The 25,359-nt window shown below is 37.6% G+C and overlaps 1 protein-coding gene across 1 annotated transcript in view; it reads left to right on the plus strand.

Moving 5' to 3' along the window:
• KIAA1549L (KIAA1549 like) overlaps window positions 1-25,359 on the plus strand; it is a 68,617-nt gene that overhangs the window by 40,562 nt on the left and 2,696 nt on the right. Inside the window, exons 15-19 of the mRNA XM_026087753.1 lie at window positions 5,373-5,502; window positions 13,103-13,450; window positions 19,721-19,818; window positions 21,037-21,182; window positions 23,938-24,089. Coding sequence (XP_025943538.1) covers window positions 5,373-5,502; window positions 13,103-13,450; window positions 19,721-19,818; window positions 21,037-21,182; window positions 23,938-24,089 — 874 coding nt within the window. The remainder of the gene's footprint in view (window positions 1-5,372; window positions 5,503-13,102; window positions 13,451-19,720; window positions 19,819-21,036; window positions 21,183-23,937; window positions 24,090-25,359) is intronic.

Here is a 25,359-nt window from a genome sequence, read left to right on the forward strand (position 1 = left end):
CTTACTTTGGATGTTTATTATGCATCATATGTCACATAGGAAATGCTTAAAACATTACACGTGAAGCTTTAATACTTACCATCTGCTTTTTGTTAAATATACTAATGTTTGTTTGTTCATGTGCCAATGTGCTGAAAGATCCTGGAATACATTTTTCCTATGTGCTTTCTGATGTGTTGTGTAAACCTGTCAGAGTCTATTTAAGATAGTGATCACTGTCATGATATAAACTGCTTCAAGGCCAGCATACTGCTGTAGGGTAATAATCCCATTCTGTGGCTGAACCACAAAAGGCTCAATGCTGGTTTACTTTATTGTATAGTCTATATCCCTATATATAGGGATATATATAGGATATATCCCTGTCTTCCTTCCTATATGAAGGGAGAAGAACCATTTCTGATATGCTTTCTGTAAAGATGCAAAGCATTTTCAGAACTTCTTGCAGACAAACCAATTCTATAGTCCATGCTGTAATCACCATACTAACACCTGCAGCCTAACCTCGTATGTTGCAACATGGCTGACAGCATTATTGTCTTCATTTTATAAGTAAAAGTAAGATGGGTAAAATGACATACTGTTGGAGGAAAATCTTGAATAATATTGCAAAATAATGCAATTTTTGGTTATGGGTAAATGAATCAATATAATTTTATTTCCATAATAAAATAAAATTGGTTTTAAAGCAACCTAGGATGGCATGAAATTGAAAAGATTTGCTCTATAACATTTTTTGCTTTGTATCATCATTTATGCCATTATAATTACAGCAGTTAAGAACTTATACTTTAAAATGCTTTCTATTAATTTTTTAATAATAACATTTAGGGGTAAGTAAAAGATTTCAAAATTTCTAGGGAAAAGGCCTATTTCACTCTTTTCTATTCTGCCTATATTCCACCGACTTAAATCACACTATTACAGCATTTCCAAAATACATCAGAAAATAAAGATGCAATTAACTACAGTATTCACAGTCACCTTTATATATTCAATTTTGTTTTAAGTGGTATTTTAAAAATTATTTACAAAATATCAGCAGTAAATAATTTGATTTGTTCAAGAAACAACAGCTTTGTGCTCTTAGTTCCTTTGAGTCTTCTGTACCATAAAATTCATGTTTTAAAATGTTCCAGTTGTGTTCCCAGCAGACACTTGCTAACCCATTTGAATGCCAGTTGTTAGTGTTCATATCTCCTTTCTCATTAGCAAAACTTCCTTAAATGAGCTAATTGGCAACCTCAAAGTAATTTTAAAAAGCCTACTGATGATAGGCACTATTCTGGGTTTTTCCTTAATAGTTTGTAATCAGGTCAAGAATCTGCATGTATTAAAGAGCTGCACATTTGAATCTCTTAGAAAATATATCACAACTACATCAGCTAAGTATTCACAGACCTATCGTAAAACATATATGAAATTCTAAAGACCTTTAGTGTAGGAACATAAATATTTCAGATCTGGTTAGGCTTAGCATTCCCCGGGTTCCCCGTCTTTTCTGGTACTATCAATGCTATAGTCTTTGGAAGAAACAGGGTTTATTGCACTTGGGGGTCTTCTTATGCCCTTTCTCATCTCTCTCCCCCCATCTCCCACATTGTTTTTCTGATTACAAATCCACTGTGTCCTTTATGTGCTCAGATAGCTTTCAAATAAAGCGCTTCAGTTATTCAGTTATCATATTTATAGGGGAAATTTATTCCAAAACTCCTCCTTGTGTTCTGATTTGGTGTGCCTTTGGGACTTGCAAACATGCGCATGGGAAGTTGTGAGTAAAGGTTCTTGAAAGCCTCCTTAAAATTAAGTACATGCCTGAGTACTTCGTTTAATCAGAAATATGAAAGTTGGTCAGTGTTGGTGGTTCTTGTCCTACCTTTTTTCCTTTCTGTCCGTGTAAATGTCTGCCTTTTTGGAATTCATTCTGCAGACCAGTTTCTGCTACCCTAATCTGTCAAGGCAACAAATTCTGTTACCTAAGTCCATAATATCTGAAGAATTACTTCTTTTTGTTGCTGAATTAATCTGAATTGTGTTGTCTTTCTGTTTCATTGATGGTTCTTGAGAGGTTAAACCATGAGGTCTCTGTGATTACTGAATGACACAGAGGCTATTTAATGTCATTTTCTCTTGTGTCCCTTACAGAAAGAGCCCTGGGCTTCTCAATATCTCAAATATCGCAGTAGATCCTTTTGCAATCAATTTGTTCAGTCCAAAACTTTTCAGACTCTGGGGGCTTTATTTTCACTCCGCTTGCTATCTCAAGTAGAGCTCTTAGCCACAGCCGCACTTTACTTTGACAGAAGCCCTTTTTGCCCTTCAATCAAATCTTAGCGCAAGGTAGCATTTTCTCTCAAGATACCTGGCAAGCAGAGGAAAGTGTCATAAAAGTCTACAAAGTCTTTTTCCTTCAATAGCTCCCTTTTAAATTCCTGCTTTCAACTCTTCTCTGATTCCCACAAATTTATCAATCATGGCTGAAAAGCTGTTATGCTCTGATGTTTACTGCCTTTGTAATACTCCCTATTGTAGCCTCAAAATCATCCCACCACTATGCTGAACACCCTACCCCAGCAGCTCCAAAACTGCTGAAGGAAGTAGCTGGTGAGGAATTGATTGAACAGTGGTCTCATCCCAAATTTAATAGGTATATTCTTGATCCATTGCGTGTGGTCTCACCTGCATGGGGAGTTAGAAACTGCTAAGATTGACAAGATATTTAAACAGTGACTAGCTCTTGATATATCTGGGTTGTAAAGACTTTTAAATGTTATGAACAGCAAGAAAGCTATTTGAGCACATAAAGGACACAGCGGATTTGTAATAAGGAAAACTGTGGAAGATGAGGGGAGGGAGATAGGAAAGGGCATGAAAAGACCCCAATTTTGGAAGATAGGGAAAAAGTGTGAGTCATTGTGGTTACTCTTGTTAAAGAGGTCCGTGTTTCTGAAACCACCTTCCTGTTGGATAGCAGGATGAGCAAAGACCAGAAAGATGGGTCTGAAGAGACACAAGTGAGAAAAAGAAGTGAAGTGTCATCATTGGCAAAGCTAGAAATGTCCTGGTTTTGTAATAAGAAATATGATCTTTTGCCTTGCTAGAACAAACTTGCTTTGTTTTTTTTTGATCTTGTCTAAAGCAAAAATGTACTTGGATGAATGTGATATACTAAGAATGTTTTTACATTCTCAGGGGTAAACTAGGCAAAGTAATGCCATGGACACACTTTTTGGGTACTTACTACCCAAAACATCCTTGGGAAACCCAAGGATTAGTGTACATTTCCAGTCAGTCTGTGAGGGTTAGTTGGTAACTGGCAGCTTCAAGTGCCAGAAGAAGGAACAGTATCTCCCGAGAGGTGTGGATAGTTGTCCATCTGACATAATTGCAGACACTGAGGAGGAAGCCCATGACTTCAAAATCTGTGTTGTTACACCTTTGCTTATCTCTTATCATTATCTGTTCAGAGTGGGCACCAGGGCTGGTCCCGTGGGACCCAGTTCCTGGTGGGGATTTCCATCTGGTAGCACAATGCAAGTTGTGTGTTAGAGTGTAAACATTCTTCGGTTGGTGTCTTGAGGAAATTGGTATAAATCTTACCTGGCAAATGGAGATTTGAAACTGTGAATTCAGACATAGCAGTGCAAGTTCTATTACTTCACTATAAACAGTGCAAAGTCCGCTGTACAAAATGAGCAACACACAGACATGTTAGATTATCTGGTCTACTTTTAATATTTTGAATGCAACAATTACACAAAGCAGAAAAAGAATGCAATCAGGTAAAGATAACTTCAGGTAAAGGTAACTCCATATTAGGCACTAACAACAATGTAATTACTGTATTAATAAATGAAACTGGCATGTCATTATTTGATCAGTGGTTGATCTACAATGGGAGGAGGGCTTTTGTGATATGTGTAAGAAAATGACTAATGGCCGGATAAACCATGACAACAGCATCTCCTAAACTTTATTGGTTTATGTGTGGCCTTCCTAAAAGATGCATTTTGAAGCATGAAGTTCCTRTATCGTAACCATTCTTGAAGAATTTATGTACAGATATGTTATGCATCTTACATCTTTCTGACACAACTACAAATACAACTAGTTGTGTCAGAGAGGTTACAGAATATTTTGAGTATTGAGTTATCTGCTTTTTTTCTAGCACCTTTATTTCCCCTTGCTTCTGGAGCTCAGGGTGGTGAGAGCTCAATGCACAGGGATGTCTTTGCCCCAGTGCCACTCAGAGCTATGCTGGAAGCGGTTTAAGCTAAGGGATTACAGATCTCTGATAAAGCTGCGGTCAGTTACCAGCCTGGCTATTTCAAACCTGCATCTTGCAAGCTGTTCCTTGCCACTGTTGTCTCTTTTGCCCACAGCTTTGCTGGGTGTCTGTTTCAGTGGAGTTTCCCCTTCCTCCCCATTGCTCGGGATCAGAGACGAAAATCATTGCTCACCATCTAGGTGTGTGAGGGCAATTCTCTCTCTCTTGCCCTGCTTCCCTTCTGGTGCTCTTGGGCCCTCCTTCAAAACTGGTTGAGACTTTTTGGCAGCACTCCTGTAGAGCAGCCCAGGGACTACTCTGTTGTATCGTTTGATGACAGCTCCTCAACTGCTCCTCTGTCAGGGGTGTATGGTAGGTGCAGCAGTGTTTTGATCATGCTACTTTCTCCTGGATGATGCTGCCAAATCTTTCCTTGCTGAAAGATAAAACTGTCCACTTGGACAACTAGAAGAGGATGGAGGGAGGATCTGAATTTCAGGCCATAGAAATAGCTATACTAGTTTAACTCTGCATGGAGATTTCTATTACCCATGAAAATCCAAAGCCAGATCTGTTACAGCATCTTTAACTAATAACTTATCTTAAATTTTAATTCTAGTTTTGATTCTGATGTGCTGTGTAGCCTGTAAGACTTGCCTAATATCAGAATTATCAGATTTGGATGCTTAAAGATGGGTACTAATATCCATACTTGGGCACTTAAATAAAGGTCTTACAATCTGTAGCATCCATTGAATCGATAACTTCGTTTTAATAGCACGTTTTTATTTTTTATTAATATAAATCTCACCAGCTAATGCTAAAAGGGTTCTGATATCTTCTTGGAACATATTTCATCTGATAAGCCGCCATATATGATGTCCATGTCTTTCACGTAGGTGTTTTCATTAACAGCAAACAAAATCTATCATCTCTTCCATAATACTACTGATTTCCAGCAGTTTTGTATGCAGAGAAAGGATATCCTATTATAAAGTGGCATTTTTATGAAACTCATCATTTTAGAATAACAATTAATATGAAAGATACTGCCTGTCATTTTTTTTGTTTTCATTCTAGTGTTTTCTTGTTTGATGTTTTCTAGGCAACAGATGAGGAACTCTGTATACAGAAGCAGGCAGTCTTTGAACAGCCCTAGCCCAGGAGAAACCGAGATGGATCTTCTAGTCACCCGAGAAAGACCTAGGCGTGGAATCCGTAACAGTGGATACGATGTAAGTTTATCAGATAAATTCAGTGAAATCTGCTCAGCAAAGTCTTAATTTATTCCTAAAAACAGAAAACAACTGATAAGCTACAAGCCAGAGTACCATTGGGAACTTAACGTTACAGTACATTATATGCACTCAGCCTCCTAAGAAAAACTCAGGATACAAAACACGGAATCTTTCATGTACTTTGTAGCTGCACATTGTTTTATACTCTGAAATATTAACAAAGCTTTCTCCTTGAAATTCATTATTAGCCAAAGTATTTATTTCTAAATGTAGATAGTTCTTCTGAGTATGCAAACACTTACAAGATACTGAGCTTTTTTCCTTGTCTGTAGTTAAAATCCTCTACTTGTTCTGTACCCCTTATGCTTCTGTCTTGATTCAGAAGATTGAACAACCACCTTATGGAGATTTCATTTATTTACGGATGTCAGTACTTTGTGCAAATCGCCTATTAACAGGTATTGGCCACATTTCTGTTCTCCTCTTACTACTTCAGAACTGGGAGTGTTTTGAAGAGGTAAAGATCAAAAACAGCCAGAGGAGATCTGTTCTGGTTTATGGCCCAAGGAACTCATGCGGTGAACACAGGCTAGATTAGTTGTCTCATGCAGTCTGAACATACACTGGCTACAAGCTGACAATGCGTGCACCCAGAATGAGGATAAAAATAGTTCATATATTATGGTAATGTAGAATTTTTCAGTCCTTTGTCGTGTATATGACAAGCTGTAGCTCAGCCATCCAGGAAGGTCAGTTCCTAGAAAAGGTCTAAACATTTTTGGAAAATAAGGAAGTTATCTGGTTGCTGGGCATCCTCTAAACTCTGGAGACAACAAGCATTTTGTGTGAGAATTAATCATTAACTCTCTCGGCTGTCAGGCTTGTATTTTTAGCAAGGTGAAAAGATTTAACCAAGGTCAAGGAATATGTTCAGGAAAGTTTAAATCTTTTAAAGAATTCTTCAGGACATATTTAAGAAATCTGGCACATAAAACGACTTCCTGCATTTGAAAACTTCCCATCAGATTGTATGAAATAATGCTGTGCCCTGTAACTGGGATTACTACCAAATACTTTTTTTCTCTGTCATGGTTTCCCTTAAATAACAAATCTCTAATTTTTCAATTATGGTTTTCTGAAAATATTTCATCTCTTCTAATAGTTCTCCTGATATTTCTCTGAATCGTGATTCTCTTTCTTGGAGCTAAAAACTGGCCAGGATATGAGGATCTACATTTATATATCTGTTCTCAAAGAATATGTAACTTTCTATATTGTTCTGGAGTATGCATATTCTACTATTTGATGTTCTGAGTATAGTATTTATAGTGTATAACATCTTTTTATAAATGGATTATTAATGAGTGTTACCTATCTTTGAATTTTAAGTAACCCCACCATGGTTTAGTATGGTCACCTTCACCTAATAAGTAGATTAAGGAGAAAGTATTAACACATTCATTACTTCCAGCAAGTTCACAGTTGTGAGTAGATCAAATGCTATAATGAAGGACTCTAGAACCTTTGAGCTGCTAATGAGCTTTACACTCGGGCAGAGAAAATGTAGGCCATTTTGATGTAAAAGCACGCAAATGACCTCATTATATTTGTCTACAGATCAATATACAGAAGAATTTACTGGTAACATTTTATTGATGTTACATTGATGTTACTCCTCAAAAACTTCTGGATTACTAATGTTCACATGGAAAATTCTACTGATATAGTTGCAGCAGCAGAATTTTGTCAATATATGACAAACCAAAAATGTATAACCTCTTTGTCTCTCAGTACATGGCTTTCTTTTCTTTTCTTGTGTAATTCCAGTTCCTTGTATTAGGCGGTAACTATGTATGAACAATATCTGAATTTTTATAATGCTAACATTAATGTGTATTGGCATCTATTTATGATCCTTAGGTGTTTCAACTGGTATGAAAGCAAATAGCATATATTAGGTGATAAGATGAAATAAATTTTAAAACTTGAGTAAATGTATCTCTGCCACTAGTCTCCTCCAAAATCTTCTTGCTAACTTTGATATTGATACATCATAACTGACTTAATTTTGACTGCTATTAAAAATCCTTTATTCATATGATATATTTTAGACATTTTTTTCTTTTATAGGATCAAAAGATATAGAAGTGTAATGGCTTCACTAAGGGATTGTGGTAGAGAACCTGATTTACTTCATCAGGTATTAATAGGTCTCTTGTGGAATTCCATTCACTGACATTTTTGCAGTCATAAGGAAATAGAAGAGCTATGATTACTAATCTTCAAATTGGGATAGTGTGATTTTTGAGGCTCTTTAGTCGCACTTATACGTACAAATCACTTTGTATTTTATTGTCATGGTTCTAAAATTTACATAATTTTCATTTATATAGAATGTACAGCAATTTCTACTATAATGCTAGTAACTTTAAATAGTTAAAACAGAATCAAATTTTGCTTGCTTTTGGAGTTTTTGATTTTCTGTAGTTTTTAAATGCAGCGAACACTGCTTTCTTTATGAGAAAGTTATGAGAAAATGGAAAGGAAGCTTGGATCACTTTGAGACAGTTGGGTCCTGTCATTTCAATTATTTGTTCCTATTTTCTCTGATTCCAAATTTTAAAAGCTTTATGTGGCTTGCATTTTGACTACTTTGAACATTTTCTTGCTTCTGGTTTAGTGAGAGGCAGCTTCATATCTAAATGTAGGCAGAAAAAGAGATCAGACCTCAGTTTAGTAACTAACTGAAGTAATGAGATTTTAAAAAATGATCAGTTTTCAATGGTGGTTACAGTTCTCAGTGTAAATGGGGAACTGAGCTTCTTTTGAAATCTGGCTCTTAATCTCTAGAGAAACAGACATGCAGTTTAAAATATGGGGCCTATGTATCATTTTCACACATATGAATATCCTACTAATCTAAAAAAATAAATGCAGTGGTGTATTACTTCACATGAAATTTAATCACCATCTAAAACTAGATAATATTATGATGAAAGGGCAATATGGACAAAACATATTAGATAGGCATAAAGTATCTTAAAAAAGCTGTTGGGTTATTGCTATTAATATTATAAAGGAATAATATTTATTTGTAAAAAGCCTGGTCTCTGTTAGTAGCTCCACGGGCTAGATCAGATGTTATCCCTGAGGTTAGCAGAAAACTCACAGAATATCACCTACCTAGTACTCTGAGCAGGCTTTACCCGCACGTAAAGATCTGAATCCAAATCTTCTGGCAATGTGCATTACCACTGTTTCACTGACATTAATCATATATTTTTTCAGTTCATTTTTCTTTGGCTTGTTTCCTCCTGACTGACTGCAAAGCTGCAAAGCGCTTTACTAAGCAGTGTTCTGTCATAGAATTTGTCATTGGTGCTTAGAGACTGCTAGAGCTCTCAAATGTGCTACTTATTCACTGCGTATCACAGAGATCACTAATGCACATTTAAGCAAGTGCAATAACTGATCTTACAGTTACACATAAGTAAATACTAGATTGGATAAAGCTCAGAATCCATGGCTACTGTTAGTTTAACTTGCATAGCAGATTTTTAAGAAACATCCCCAAATATTTGACATAAACTTTTTTTTAACACTAAGCAGTTATGTTTGTATAGTCTTTTTTAACACTTATTCATATTAAATTCTAATATATAAATGGTTAATTATTGTCTTAGTTTTTACTGCTATATTTTTCATTAAGTAGAAAATGTAGCTGTATTTTGACAGCTAAGAGAGAAAACAAATTATCATCTTTTAATTAAAGTTTATTGTCACTTCTCAGGCTAAGCTTATAACTCTTCTCTGAATAGCTGAAAACGGAAAAAGAAAGTTGGTTAGATATTTTCCTCTGTAGATGAAGAAATACTGTGATTATTCTGTACTATGTATGATCAATCATACATAGGTTGCAAAAGGTTGTGACACAGTGGCTGATCTAGTCAGGTATACAGAAAGTTACTGCACTATTATATGAAAAAAATGTATGCCATATCAAGAGCTACAGAGCACTCAAGTAAATTATCAGGGCAATACTGGAATTTTTAATAAGAGTATCCTGTAATATTCTTTTATTTGTGACTATTTTAAATGCTATTGATAATTAGGTACTATATATAGAAGGAAATACATATACTATACCTATGCTTCCAGTTATCCTATAAGATTAAATCAATTTTGCTGATCTTTAAGTAATTATAAGGAATTGGTTGCTTTTTCAAAGTTGCCTGTTTAAAATGGATTTTGAAAAACTATGTTCTGTAAAACTAATCTTAAAGAAGATCAATGAAGTTATGTATTTTACCTTCAAGTTCTTACAATATTATTGCTGAGTTTTTCTCTCTTGGTTTTACAGACAAATTTTGAAGCGCAGAAAGAGTTGAAAACAATATTTTAAGTTGCCTGCACGCTTACTGGCCATCGTTATATTAAATATCTGTTACTAAATATCAGTTGCTTACTTTCAAAAGCATAGCACCTGTTTTTCCACAGCTTTAGATCTTGTCTGATATAACTAATAATAATGATAAATGTGTTGGGAGGGCAAAGACCCAGCCAGAATAGCAAACCTTTACCTACTTTGTGGAGATGTAAGTGACTTTACAGTCACAAAGTAATGGAAAGTAGGCTTAACAATCTTCTAGAAATAGTGCTCTAGGTATTAAATTTTTTTGTAGTTGGTGATTCTTTAAACATTTTGCAGTAGCATTTAAAAAAAAGAAAGATTTGACAAATGCTTATTTTATGAAATAACATTCTTTGCTCTACACAGATCTGCCGCTTAATGCCTGTCATGGTATGTTCAGGGGAGGCATTTTCACACCTGTGTTAGCAGGACTTGCTGGCTCTCTTCCCATTGCTGTTTCATATCCTCAGATTGGATCGGTGTTGGGAACCACGGAATGGCTTGACTCAGTACCTTCATCAGCTTATTCCATATTCCAGAGCCCAGTAAGGGCTGAAATATGCTTTGTTGGACTCTGGGCCCAGCTGCTTTCTATGGATCCTGTTATGCTCGTTAGCTTGTATTGTCATATTAATGGTACAGTTACGGCTTGCTTTTTTCCTCCTTCTAGACAAAACACTCTGAATTTCCCTGCTGATGGGGTTACAGGAGTAAGTCATGTGTAGCACATAGCAGGAAGATCTTGTCAGAAGCTCTTGTACTCCTCAGGTCTTCAGAGGCCAAACAAATTATTTCTTTTGAGGAAAAAAAGCAGGAGAGTGTTTCATGCTTTACGTTGGACATGGGGTACACAGGATTGGGACATAAAGTGCTGGCATATCTTCAGCATATCTTCTCCTAGTGAAATAGCTTTGAGTATGGACATAAGATGGGATATTCTTCCCCATCAGTCCTCTGAGCTGACACAACTGCTATCCTGGCTCAGATGGCAACTGTTGATAGTGTACATTTTTTATGACATTGTAGAATTTGTGGCATGCAGATAAAGTCTTATCTTTAGAGCTCTGTAATTCTTCAGTCCAGATCAGCTTTTTGAGGGTTTGAAAAGGTGGAAAATGGATTATGGATATTCAAAAATGCTAGCCTGTCCTCAGGAATAAATGTGTCTGATGTTTCCTTTTGACATAGTGATAATGCAAAGCCAGGTACAGCTGTCCATTTCTAAATATCCTGTGTTGTCCTTTTTCACTGACAGATTTCTGAGCTGGTCCTGAGGTTTGCAGCCTGTAAGACTTTGAAATTTCTGTTACATTTTTCAAGAGTAATTTCCATTTTTTTCTACAATCACAATAGCATCTAAGTAGGCCAAGGTGTGAGGTGTGTGATTATAGCATTTCAGGATGTGATCTCTAACCTCTGGAAGTTGGCAGCAGCTTTGTGGATATCAAGTAATATCCTTTAGGTTGGTGTCATCCATGGGGAATGGAAAGGCAATCTCCTCCTCCAAGACAACTGTGAAGGGAATATGTCAGTACTCTTTTGTGAGTACATCACATGACATTCTCCAATATTCATCGATCCATAGCATGGCTTATCAAGTTGGGATAAAACAGTTACGTTCATGAAGTCTATATTGTCTTAACTGATTTGGGGATGAATGATGGAGTTCTGTCAGTCATATTGATACTTATGTCCAACATGTCTTTTAATTCATTCTCAGTCCACTGCCCACTGGTGCTTCTCAGTTCCCTTGTTGCCATGTATTGTGTAACTTCGAATCAAAGCAACTTTGAATCAAAAAGAGGGAGTAACGCGAAAACTGTTCCTCAAGTATAGAGGTCCTTAAGAGGGGATTGTAGTGTAATGTTACTACTGGTGACATCATAGGGAGCAGTTGCTGCTTATAAAGGAGGTCCATGTCCTAAATGATGAGGAGCTATGCTCAAATTCATCTCCATTCCGTAAGAGTAGGATGGACTGATCCTGGGCAGGACCTTGAGAAGAGTCATTTCTGGCATCATTTGGTAAAGGATGGACCGTTCATGTCCAGCAGCCAACAGAATAGAAGTGCTCTCTTTTAGTGGAAACTAACTTGCCTGAAAGGTTTTCAGGTCCTGAGTTACACAGAGGTGTTTTGCTCCAAAAGAGGTGGCAGAAACTTCTGGCAGAAGGCAGGAATGCTGATCTTTTTCTAGCATGTTTTTTTTTCCAACTTGATTGTCAGTTGTGTTTGCTAGTTAACCCCCACAATTTGAATGAGTTACAGCAGTGCTCTCTTCAAAACTTGGCCTACCTAATTCTCAGGACACACAGTATCTCAGGATACTACACAGATGAATCAATGTTAGTGAATTTATTAGTGGTGTCATTCTGTTACAGAAACCTCATTGCACTGTACACAATCAAGAGAGAAAATCCTTCATGAAGATTACAGTTTCAAGCTTCAGGCTACCTTGTGATTTCTGGTTTTACTTATATGTATAGAAGGAATTACTGTGGGAGTATTAACCTTCAAGTTAAGATGTACTAGTATTATCTGCTCATTAAAAGTACATGCTTCTTCCACTGTTCCTGCATGAGTTCTGAATAAAGGTCTGTGTGACTAGTGTTCAGCCAGGTAACATAACTAAGCTAGGTTTTCTGCAAGGGCCAGAATCTAGTTCGTGACATCGTTGTTAGTTTTCCTGACTGAGTTCCACAACGTTCAAATAAAAGCATTTATATTCAGATAAACTCATAAACTTTAATTCTTATGAAATCATAATTTGTGGGAATAAACAAAAGAATTTCAGTCTATGTATCTGTAACAAACGGTCCTTCACAGTGATGGTAGTACTTAGGGAGCACACAGTTGTATTCCCATTAATCCTAACAAGCAAGAAAAGACTTTAAATGTTATTGCTAATAGTTTTTAAGTGAATTTTTAACAATTTCATCTGCTACAGAGTGTGCCTACTCGTTTTTGCAGCAAACAATTAAGGATTTAAAAGAGTCATTGAGTCCCTGGCTATTACAATCATCTGCATCATATAATTCCTTTCAAATATTTGTCAAGCATCTATATTGTAACAAGTTTTGATTTTGTATCTGGTTTATCTGTGTTTGAGAATATATTTTCTGTGAAGCAGCACAGATACTGTCTTGTAAAGCTTCTGTGTGTGTGTGTACTTTTATTCCATTCAACAGACTGAGCCTGAAATTATAGAAGAAACAAATGTTGACAGTGTCAATGAGCCTCGAGGTTATACCAGGTCCCGTCAGGCTAAAGGCCACTCAGAGACCTCTACTTTAAGTTCTCAGCCTTCAATAGATGAAGTTCGACAACAGATGCATATGCTCTTGGAAGAGGCTTTCAGTCTGGCCTCTGCTGGCCATGGAGGGCAGAACAGACAAGACGCTTACAGTTCAGCGCCACACTTGCCATACTCCGAGGTTGTGACAAGTGCTCCTGGTACCATGACCCGACCTAGAGGAGGTGTACAGTGGGTACCAACATACAGACCGGAAATGTATCAGTACAGTTTACCAAGACCAGTAAGTGAAAATTCTCTTTAACACACTGTATTATCAAAAAGATATTTCTACTCTGAGAGACATTTTTTAAAGATGGAGGCCCATTAGCATGCTTAAGAGTTTGTGTAAAGCCATGCTTATAGTAAATAAATACAGTTGCGTGTTTGTGTGTATGCTCACCCATACCCATCTCTTGCCTGAAGACTCCTAGTATCTATTTTAGCAGCAAGGTTGTCTTGTCTAAGTTTTCCTTGAAAAAGGAAAAGGTTGTGCAAATCTCCAGACTGATCAACAGATCAAGAACTTGTTTAATCATCTCCTCCTGTTCCTCGAATGCATGCTAGTTTTTGGAAAACAGATATGTACATGGCTGGCTATGAATCATTCAGCATTTATGCATGAAGTCTGTCACTGAAGATAATCACAGCAAGAGAAGGGACCAGCTGTAATAATCAGAATGACCTGAAATGTGGTCTAATATTGACAGACTTGCAGCTATAGCCGTTGGCTTGAGACTCAAAAGACAGTTTAGTTCTACAGGTTTCTTAGTTGACCTTATGTAAGTCACTCCTTTTGCCTCATTGTCTAGCCTCAAATTGTGGCTAACATTTCCTTATTTCACAAAACTAATAAACATACTAAAAACTGAAGTCCATGGATGGAATTTGTTGTTGGAATTTCATAAGTATCTAGACAGCAAAAGCAGTAGTACTATGCACACCTCTGATGGGTTAAACTACCCCTGAATTCCCAGTTATTGTGTGGTAATACTCACCAGAGTATTTTATTCACACATATCAGATGCAAATCTAAACCAGGGTGATTTCTGCCAGATGAGAAATAGCTGACCTGGCAATATCAATGTGAAAAACAGGCCTTGAAAAATTTGAAGCTGTTCACTTTAAGGCTTGATTTTGTCAGAAATGAATATTTTTTTGAAAGAATGCATTTCAAATTGAGTGGCTAACTCTGGCTAGAGTAAGAGAATAATGCAGAAAAATGTCCTTGGTTCAAAATAACTATTGCTATGACTTCTTTCCATGACAATAAGAAAATGAAATAAGGGATGCTGCTTCCAAACTACTCTGAACATATTTGAAAGCCAGTGGCACCGCGTGCAGAGGTTCAGATTGGTGCTATTTAAATAATGCTAAAGGTTATTTCTGGCACGTTGAAGTTTTTCTCCAAGCTTCATACAGCATATAATCATATTTTATGGTTAGAATTCAATTAGAAGGTTATGAGACTGCTAATGGCTAGTCAAATTACTTTGACAGTTGAAGAAGTCTTTCTAAAATGAAATGAAAAATATCATACAGCTACAGATATTAAAAAATATGGTAGTCGTACTGTTTTCCACATCATGGTGAGCGGTATTTTTTAAAAGGTTCTTACATGAATTTAGGTAAGATTTGCTGACAGACTTTTCCACCAATCTGCTGTATCTAGAAAAAAGTTTTGGAATTGTAGACTATTGAAGCAACACTAAAATTTCATTCTTATTTTTCTAAATTGAATGTAGAGTTTAACTGTGTGGCTCCTTTCAATTCCATGGTGAATACTTTATTATTTTATTTTTAAGACTCATTACTCTTCTCAGTCAGCTGTGTGTTTTAGGACCATTAACCATTTGCTTACCTTTCTGGGGTTTTGAAGATGGTTTTAAATAGTAATAATTAATATTTTAACTGACCACCACAGACTAGGATTGTCACAGGCTACTGGAGTTTGGGTTAGGGCTGTTCTTTCACAGCTTTTGGCTAATTGGTTTCACAAATATGAACTGAATTTAAAATTAACTAGGCTGATTTTTGATTTATTCTCAAATGGGTAAGTAGGATCAGAATTGAAAAATAACCAGTTGCAATGTGTACAGAAAGTGACCTGTGGGTAGGAAGTGAGGTAGCATATGCAAGAATTACTGCTGTCAGCATCTTATCACCTGTTTGCCTGCCCAGGATCCTTTCAGGTCTCAATCTTTGTTCCGGAAACCTGGCGGAGATGCAGGAAAGGGGAGCACTAGGGACTGAATTGGGCCAGGCTAYATGCAGGGCAGATGGTGTGACAGTGGGTTGGCTGAAACATAGCGAAGGTGAGACAGCAAGGGGTTCGTGTCTGTGTGTGTCCAAGCTCAGAGAGTTGAGAGATGAGTGAGGAGCTTCAGGCTGGCCTGGGGATGAGAGGTGCAGGAGCAATGGGATGTTTGTTATATGGGGGAGGGTATTACCTCTGCATGCCAAGAATTATTTATTTTTGCCCTTTCTTAAAATTCAATTATTAGTGGCAATTAAAAGACAAAATCAGCAATGCTGGTATAATTTGAAATCTGGATTCAAGAGCTTTTTGCCTGCTTAGATGGAACAAATGCAGACGCTGGCTTTACCTTTGTATCTCTAGATACGATGCAAGCCAAAGATCTTTACTCCATCACTTTCTTCTGCGATCTGGACCTTTGCAATCCAGTTGGACTCTCAGATTTTTACAAGATTCCAGAAACTTTCCAGTAGCTTGAGCACACCCTTTTCAGAGCCAAGATTGAGATTTTATTATTGCAAAAACATTTCACAGTTGATACAAATACCGCGTAAGATTTCTAACACAGACCCTCTCAATCTTTTGACAGCACAAATGATAAATGGATTGAAGCAAAATAGCAAAAATCTGCATGCAAATCTCCATCTCAGTGTTCCCCTCCATTCCTAAGTATTTGAGCCCTATGTTTTCAGAGGACCACAACCGCTCTTCAGGGCCGCATTTCTTCAGGTCTCTTCCAAGTTATGGATCTATGGTTTTTGCAGTCAGCTTTTTGGCTAGTGCCACAATCAAACAGTTGTATATCTCTCCAGAACATGTATCTTTCTTTTTTTCCTTTTTGTTTTTCCTTTTGAGTTCTCTTTGTTTTTACATGCTAGCATTAATAACTAAATTCTCTGTAGGTCTTGTGAGGGAATGCCTGTCTGTCAAACTGCTTATAGGTAACCTGTGATAACAAGATTCCTTCACTGGAGGCTCTCATTCCTTGTCCTGGCAGAGAAAAGCCAGTAAAATGCAAACTTTTGGTTTTGTTTTGGAACTTCAGAAGACAGGGTGAGCAATATTTGGCTAGGTCCTTGTGATCCAGCTGGTTTACTGCATATTGGAGGATGGGATTGTAAAATAGATTTTATAACACAAGTCAGATTGCATGAGTTGTACCTAGGCAGATCACATTGCTGCTTTAGAAATTCTCMCAGCTGACTGAATCAAGCTGAGAACCATAGTCTGGGAAAAAAAGCCTCTTTATTATAAGGCTGGACCAGTTCCCATCTCTCCCCCTCAGGGCTCTGGAAAGAGAAGTGAGAATAACAGAATTCTTGATTCTTAGGTGAGAACTGACATGATATAATAGGCGTTGACTGGGCAGACTTACAGGCTCAGTGAGCGGTAATGAATCCAAGCCTTCAAAGCTTCTGTTCATTTAACGAAAGTGAGAATATTACCAAAGTTCAGCTACTCTTAGTAACAGTTACTATACTAAATCTAAAGCCATGGACAGTTAACAAAAACAAAACTAAATCCAGCTGAAATGAATAAGCTAGCATTATTGCTGGATTGGAATTTAGTAATCAAATTAGTTAAATCATTCAGTAAGTAAACAAAGGCACTGTCCTTTTAATTCCTACGTTAAGATGTAGAGAGAGATGGGTGTTTCTTTAATTAGAAAGCAATGTTGAAGAATTTCACCTGAGAAAAATACACGTGTAGCTTGGAGATGGTAAAATATTTTGATATTGAGACCAGTGAAAGGTAGCCTTAAGGCCCACTGCAGAGTTTCTCCTTTAGACTTCAGTTCTTGTGTACTGATCAAATTTTTCTTTCCTGCGTCCTGACAGACGATATCTCAGACTTTTTCTGGTTGTACAAGAAACAGATCGAAGGTGGTGTCGTAAGTCTCCTAGACCTAAAGGCTGAGATTTCTGTGCTAAACTGCAGTTGTTATTCAGTGTTTTACTATGTCTCTCTTCAAAGTCTTAGGACAAGTCATATGGGAGGCTTACTTCTGGCCATATAGCTTTATAGAATCGGATTTGAATTAGGTATTTTTTAAATGATGCTAGCCTGGAAAAGTCAGAGTAATGAGCCGTAATGCCAGATCATTTATCTGTGTTTCTTTGTACAAGTCCCCCACCCCTCCARCATCTGCTCATAAGCATCAGGGTTAGATCCCAGGCATATGGAGACTGTTGAATACCTGTTCATTGGTTGCTGATGCTGGAGCAGGAGTAACGTTGCAGTGAAAGTTGCATTAAGTTTGTGGACTGCTCTTTGTCACTCCCTAAAATGACTTTTTTGATGTCCATATTTCAAAGCACATATGTTAACACACAAGAGAAAACCCAAGTCTGCCTCCGTGTCTGTCTACCCTGTTATACTCAAATAGATCTGGAGTCACCGATCACTCTAAAATGTTAGCTCATGTGCTATGTCTATAAGAGAGGAAAGAATTTCCTACTTTGTACAAATGCATGCTGAGAGCAAGGAGTATGGGATGTGGCAGCACGAAAGGATTATGGAGCCAGACGGAAGGGTTCCGTTAGCTTTGTGAGCACCTTGCCGGCTTTTCAGGCGCAGAAGTGGCATTGTGGACCATTTCAAGTCAGTGCTATTAGGAGAAATCAGACTGAGGTTTTCTTTGGTGTGAATAGCATTTGTTTTTTCTACAGAGTTCTTTCATTAAAAATCAGTATTTTTCACCCCTGGCTGGGAAATGAGCCATAGCATTTTTTGATTTTACTGTCTAGAAAATACTTTAAATACCATTGTAGCATGGTGAAAGTAAATATTAGGAGACTTTGTAGATGGCATGAAAATAAAAATGATTTTCACAGACATGCTTTTGAGGGCCTTACCATGCCTTTAAAGGGGGGCAGGGGAAAGATGCATGTTGGTGATGCTTTTCCCTTAGGGACACTGACATCAAAAGTCAGCATTTGAAGTTACCTTTCTTGGGCGTTAACCCAGTTTTGCAGCTGCTTGAGAAAGCAAATAATGGAACCGTGTCTAAAGGTGGAACTTTTAAAGATGATTACTCTAAGATAGTGGTTTTATATACTTAGAGTGGGATTTATCTTGCCAAATTTGAACCTAAATGTAGATGTTAAGACTGAGCTAATTGTGTAAACTCTGTAGGCTCCTTCCACAGGCAGGAGATGGGAAGGCACTTTCAGAGAGTGACTGACCCCTGCTAATATGGGTTTAGCCTTCTCCATGGACCGTAGAGAGAGTTTCTCTGGTTAAACCAGATACCTAAGACTCTAGCTTTTATCAAAATGTATATGTCTCTTGATACTGGACAGCCTCCCAAAACTTTGTTATTTGCTATCATTCTAAGCTTATCTTTAATCCTGCRTGTTGCTCTGAACCATTGTAAATATTTAGGCTTGTTTGTGGAGTTAAAGCATAATGTGTTGAGGAAATGTGTCAATGAACTGTTAGAGAAATAGATATCATCCCTCTATCTTTAAGCAATTTTATCAAAATTATGATCTGTAATCTATAGCAGTACAAAGAATTTAGATGAGAAATTTTGTGCTACAGGTCATTTCTGGCATGCCACAGGTTTCACACACACCCACAATTACTTGTCCTTTACGTGTATTAGTGATAAAATCCAGAATTACTACAGGCAAGATGCTCAACTTTGTGACTTAGTGGTCTGATCCTGTGTTCCTCTGAATAATTCTGCTTTTTCAGAATTGTTTGAGACCTTCATTATTGCTTTAGAAAGTTACAGAGCTTGGTGTTTTTTTCAAGAATTTTCATATCTTCAAGATGGAAAGAAAGAAGTTGAACTATAAATTGCTCACAGGCAGTTTCATTTCACTAGATGCTGCTTTGAGGATGCTTTCAGATGTACTGAATCTTTAAAATATTTTTCTTTTGGAGGAAGTGAAAATGCTGTGATCTTTTTTTCCTGTGGGTCCAAGGCAGCTGTTGTCTCACATAGCTGTGAAAGATCCACTTTGCCAGCTAGGTTGCTAATGTCACAGAGACAGTGTTTAATATGTTTTGCTTTAATTGGACTTTGTTTTGGCTCTGTGAACTCATTTGTTCATGCTTTCTTCCACATTCTAAAATCACAGAAGCATTGTAAATTCTCAAATAAAATGTTATTAATATTAATTCCACCAAAAGTTAACCTCCTGTTGGCCAGCGCACAAAGCAAGTATAACATTTCTGAGGTTCTCTTGGTTTTTAATTCAAATGACATCTATTGGTGTTTTAGAAAATACTCATTTTTCTCTTTTACAGGCTTACAGATTTTCTCAGCTTCCTGAGATGGTAATGGGTTCTCCTCCACCCCCTGTCCCTCCCAGAACAGGTCCTGTGGCTGTGGCATCTCTCAGGAGGTATTTATCTGTTGTTTTATTTTAGGTTTGAACTGTAAAAACTACTGTTCTAAAAAGAATCCCCATACCTGTAGCAAGATCTGAAGTGGCACCTACTAGCCATCTCCTTCATAATAAGGAGACATTCATGAAATTAGAAACACAGTATTTTTATTTCATTTTAACATGAAGAGGAAGGAAATAAAACCAAATTGTTTCTCCTATTAGCTAGTCAGTTTCAATAAAATTAGGAAATCCAAGCTCCGATTTCTTTTAAATCATGCTTTGCCTCGACTCTGACAATGCATAATGGCATATCATGTTGCAACTGTGTAGTAGATAATTCACACTCTCAATCCCTCTGTTTTTCTGTATTCGAAGGACTCACAACATGATATAGATGAATTATAAGATGTTTTTCAGAACTGTGGGTCCAGGGATTTCTGCCTAGCTTTCAGATATTTCATGCTTGTGTTTCCGAAGCCAAATACGTGCGAAAGACTGATTGTCTTACCTCAGTGTATGCATTTTGCTCCTCCTCACAGTAAGGCAATCTATAAAATGCATTTCAAGCAATTTTCACCCTTCTCTGGTGGAAGAACTCATTTAGCCTTCAGTATTGTGCAATTTTGTCCTGCCTGGTGCCAGTTGTAACTCTAAGACACTGCAGCCCTGCTGAGAGTTACTGTGGAGTACTTAAACTAAATGAAACTTCTCTGAGTGGCTGCTAATGATATCATAACTCTGTCCAAATATTCAGGATATGGACAATGTTGATATACTCTTGTTTATCCATTGCACTTTAGCTCTAAAGCAACTGAGACACACCATTTAAAGAACAGGAGTACTTCCCAAATGCAGTTAACGTTATTCACCATAGTAGTCTTCTACTTTATGACGCCATGTCGTGTGTACTGTACTAATATGGTATCATCTGTGGTCTTGTGTTGATGGACTATCATAAAACTCTATTTTTTGCGTTGCATGTCCTAGGCATTTGTTTGAAGCATTAATCAAAGGCTCTGTGAAACCATAATAACACAGTTTGACAAAGTATTGGCAAAGCTGAAGAAGTTGTTCGCTGACATTTTCCAAAATTCTGTCCTGCCAGAGCAGAAGCCACTAGTTCCATCCTAGCAGGCTTGTAAAACTGTAGCTGATAGCCACATATGTGGCTACAAATCTCATATGTCGGTCAGAATGACAAAAGTTTCTTTCTTTTTTTTTTTCTTTCTACAGGTCTACGTCGGATATTGGCAGCAAAGTGAGAATACCTGAGTCCAGTGGGGTAGATCAGGCCCAGCATCATGATCAGGCATCTTTTGCCCCTGGTTCAAGAGCTCCAGTGTCTGTTGGTCCACTTGATCAGTCGGCTTTTCACTCAGGTGAAAAAAATAGTACAGGGCCAAATTGCAGCTTTGAGAAGCTCACAATTTGTATTGCATATGAATAAAAGTATGGGGTAGAGCAAATACGGATGATTATTTGGAGAAGACTGTATTACGTGTTTATTTCTGGGGCAACTGAAGGGGGTATRCAAATAATTGCTCCCTTCTTAAATGCAGCATTAGCTGCATTACTCCTGCTGCAGAAGCGCCATCTTTAAGATCATGATGTTGTAATAAGATTTAGAATAAGGTTTTACATCAGCTAATTGTTCATTTTGACTAGTAGCTCATTTTACTGTGATTACATTATGTGAGTGTTTTGGTGTAGAAGCCATGTGTCATCTAGAGAAGCAGCCCTTTCTTCTCTGTACATGTCTGAGGAATACGCATTTCCAACCTTGCTAACTCATTTAAAATAGCAACCCTTGGGCTGTCTATGACCTGAGAAGAGCAAAGCTTGCTTACCGCTCTTCACTTAGCCCACCTCCTTCCAAAAAAATGGTGTGGAAGAGCTTGGATAGAGGTCTTGTGAGATACTCTGTTGCTACCTGCAGTGGTGTACATCATGTATCCACTGATCCAGAGCAGTTCCAGGGCGACTGCATTTCTGAGGCAGAGTAACTCCAGCATTGGCCCTGAGGTAGTCCATTTTCATCTGCGACCTGATGTCACAGTGAAGGCTAGGACTTGGTTCCTAACTGTGTAAGTGTATAGCATATCATAAATGATTTTAGTCAATATTTTGGATGACATAACCCTCACTTTTTTTCCCAAATTTTGCTGAATTTTTTTCAAGACAGTATTAAAACAGGTGACATATTTCTGCCCTGGAGAGGATAGTGCTACAAAGCGTATTTTTCTCCTCTTTATGAGGCCTGATTGCATCCATGGCCCTTCTGGCCTAGGATTGCATGAGAGGTCGTTGAGAACCTATAAATCTCTGCTTGTCTGGAGACACCTTCAGAATGGGTATTACTGCTCGAGTCTTGCTATCTCTGTGCATGTGCCTATGCAGTATTCCCAGCATGTATCAGACCACCCAGCATAGCCATCTTGTAGAGTGTTTAGAAGGAGGAGTGAGGATATGCCAGTGCTGTCAATGACGCTCTGGGGGGCAGCTATTTGAAGCACCAGAAAGGTGATGCTAATTTCTACCAATTATTCTCTATATGAAGTTCAGGGGAATGCCTGTATCTTGCAATTTTGTCAGCACCTCTTATGCAGTGCTGTCATGTCTGCTGAGGACAATTAGTGGCTATATTGAAATGAAGGCTATATTGAAATGCTGTTGGAAGGGAGTAGAAGTCTATTTTCTCTCCATTGACTCCAGTGCAGAGTCAGTGTCTGTCTTTGTAACGTTACTGTGCTTCCATTCTGTAGTGAAAATGCCTGAGTTGTACTTCATGGTATTCGTATGGGATTACCTCTGAAACAGCATCATCAGTCTTTAAATTGCTGGTGTTTACTGGTTCTTCTACTTTCACATAAATAATAGTATTTTTGCTATATTCGGTGAATTTGAAAAATAAAATTTATGTCCATGTATTAGAACTGAGTATCCAGAACGTACCATCCATATGCTTTGTTTGCTACATAATAAAGATGATATAGATGTTTCCTGCCCAGGTTTTAACAAGGAGGTTTTTCTGACCTCAGTGGGGCAGTGGTATAGATGCTGTTTGTCTCCCTGTGTAAAACAGACACAAATAAATTGTTTGTATTTTACTCTAAACTTGGCAAGTATATGGAGTTATGGTGGTTTCTCTCAAGAAAAATAGTGGGAGTGTATGAAAAGATGGTGGTCTTTCCAACAGGCTAGTTATAGTTATATCATGTGGATAATCTGAAAAATTGCCAAAAGAACCACGTTGTTCTGTGCATCTCTGTGAGCCCCAGGAAAAAAACCTGTCTGAAACAGCAGATATAACCATATCCAGGGCTTTGGCTAAATCTCCGATTTATGAAGGTTGGTTTCTCCCTTCGGGTTTCTCCCTTCTCTCTTCTTCGGGTATGATAGTGGAATTTTAATAGAAGACTTCCTGGACATCCCTGTAGCATACATCTTGATCAAGCCATGCTAAAGCAGATTTGATGTTAGCTTTCCTTGGAAATTCTTATTTAAGTCATAGCTACATAATCTATTGAAGTCGTAGACTGTTCCTGAGGAAGGAATTGAGCAGGTAGAGCCTTGATATTTTTTATGGAAGTGTTGAAGGTTTATGGTGGGATTGTTGAGATTAAAACATTTTAGGTACATCACTCACTCTTCGTTTTTGTAGGTTTTGTGCCTAGAGATACTAAGTTAGTTTTACTGTGTAAACTGAATCCTCTGTAACCTGTTGTTGAAATGAAAGGTGCAGTACTTTGAAACCTGTGGTAACAACAGCTAAAATTGAATACAAGGAAGCAAATATATAAAAAAAAAAATTATTTCTAATGATTCAAACCTTTGATAGAGATCAGTTATCGAAAGAATAGAGTACTAAGAACTAAGTACTCATACCTTTGTCTAAGGCTTGTGCATAATTATATAAACAACTGCAGATCTTGCCTTCTCCAGTATTTCCTATTTTTATAGAGATGTTTTAGGCAGATGGTAGGAGTATTACATACAATTGATGGTGATCACACTTTGACAAAAAATAAAAACAAAAAAATCCCTCAGGCCAGTTACTTTGTGTTCATTATATAATGATCTTCTAATTCAGAGCTGGAGATATTAGCTATTAATATCTACTCTGTTTCTTCATAGGAAATACAGTACCAGCAGTGTTTGCCATCCCAGCAGCAAACCGACCTGGCTTCACAGGCTATTTTATCCCAACACCACCCACAGCATACAGGAACCAAGCCTGGATGCCCTATGCTGGAGAGAATGAATTACCAGGGCAGTGGGCAGACTCAGTAAGTATCTTTGCTTTTCTGCTATGTATATTTTGTGTGATTTGTACAAAGAGGGTCTTAAGTGATGCTAAGTGATCAGCAAAGAATCTGACCAGGATAATTCTTCCTAGGAATAGGAGTCCTCTCTAGTAGTGAAAAGCTACGAGAGAGGGCACAGCTACTCTGGCTGTCCATCCTGTGAGCTGTAAGCAAGCTGTTACAGAGTTAAACCATTCACTAGAACGGGGGTTGGCAACCATTCAATGCTGGTGGGTCAGATACCATTTTTCTTTCCCAAATCAGAGGCTAAATATTTAGATAGATACTTTGCAGGAGTAAGTGATGCTGCCTCGCAGAGTGGCCCTGTGCTGTTTGGAATTTAGTAGGAGCTGAGAGCTGGCATGCATCTTTCCCTTGTGGAGGCTTTTCTCAGGATGGCATGGCTCCTGACTCTGCTGCAGCCCTCCTGCACTATGTTAAGTCTTCCTGCAAGCTGGTGACAGATCATAAATTAAGTAATTAATCTCACAATCCTAGTCAAGGACAGTTCTAATTTTTAGTCTGGAATACACCTACAGTTCAAAGAAATAAAACTGAGACCCTAACGTGAATTGCAGTAATTTACTGTGTTTGAAACAATTTCTAAAATTTAGGACTTGTTTTCCCACATATCTTTAATGCTGTTAAGGAAGAATAAAAATCAATTATGCTCTTTGAGCTCACATCTGGTATTTGCGCAGAACCAATTCAGCTAAGCAAATTGGGAGATGGATTCTATTTCTTTGTGTATATCATCAACAGAATATTGTAGTGAATTGCTGTTTGAGTCTGCTTTGAGCAGCTCAGTGAGAGATAACACGGTTGTGTAGATGTTCCTGGGGACAGCTTTTTGTTTCCCAATTTTTATTACTTGTCCTGATGTCTGAGAGCTAAAGAATTCAGTCTGACTGTCAGATATAAGTCTGAATTTGCAGGGTGAACTGTCATTAAAAAAAAGTATTTTCATATATACATTGAGCACATTTGCTAATGATGCTTCTGAGATCTGGAGGTTTGTGATGTTGTTTTACAGATTCCCTTCCCAGAACAGAACTGCCCTTTAAAACATGATGAACCTATTTCTTGTTTTTGTTTTATTTTTAACCCTACAGACATTTTAAATCCAGGAGGCCCATTACATCATTTTAAACTTTTTTATTAAGAAAGAGATGCTTAAAAATAATAGGGAAAGTATTTTGTTTGTCTTCTATTCCTTTTCCCTTTTGTATCTGTACTTCTTGGCTGCAGTTCC

This window comes from Apteryx rowi, unplaced genomic scaffold (assembly GCF_003343035.1).
Source record: "Apteryx rowi isolate R43461 unplaced genomic scaffold, aptRow1 scaffold_73, whole genome shotgun sequence".
Taxonomy (NCBI): domain Eukaryota; kingdom Metazoa; phylum Chordata; class Aves; order Apterygiformes; family Apterygidae; genus Apteryx; species Apteryx rowi.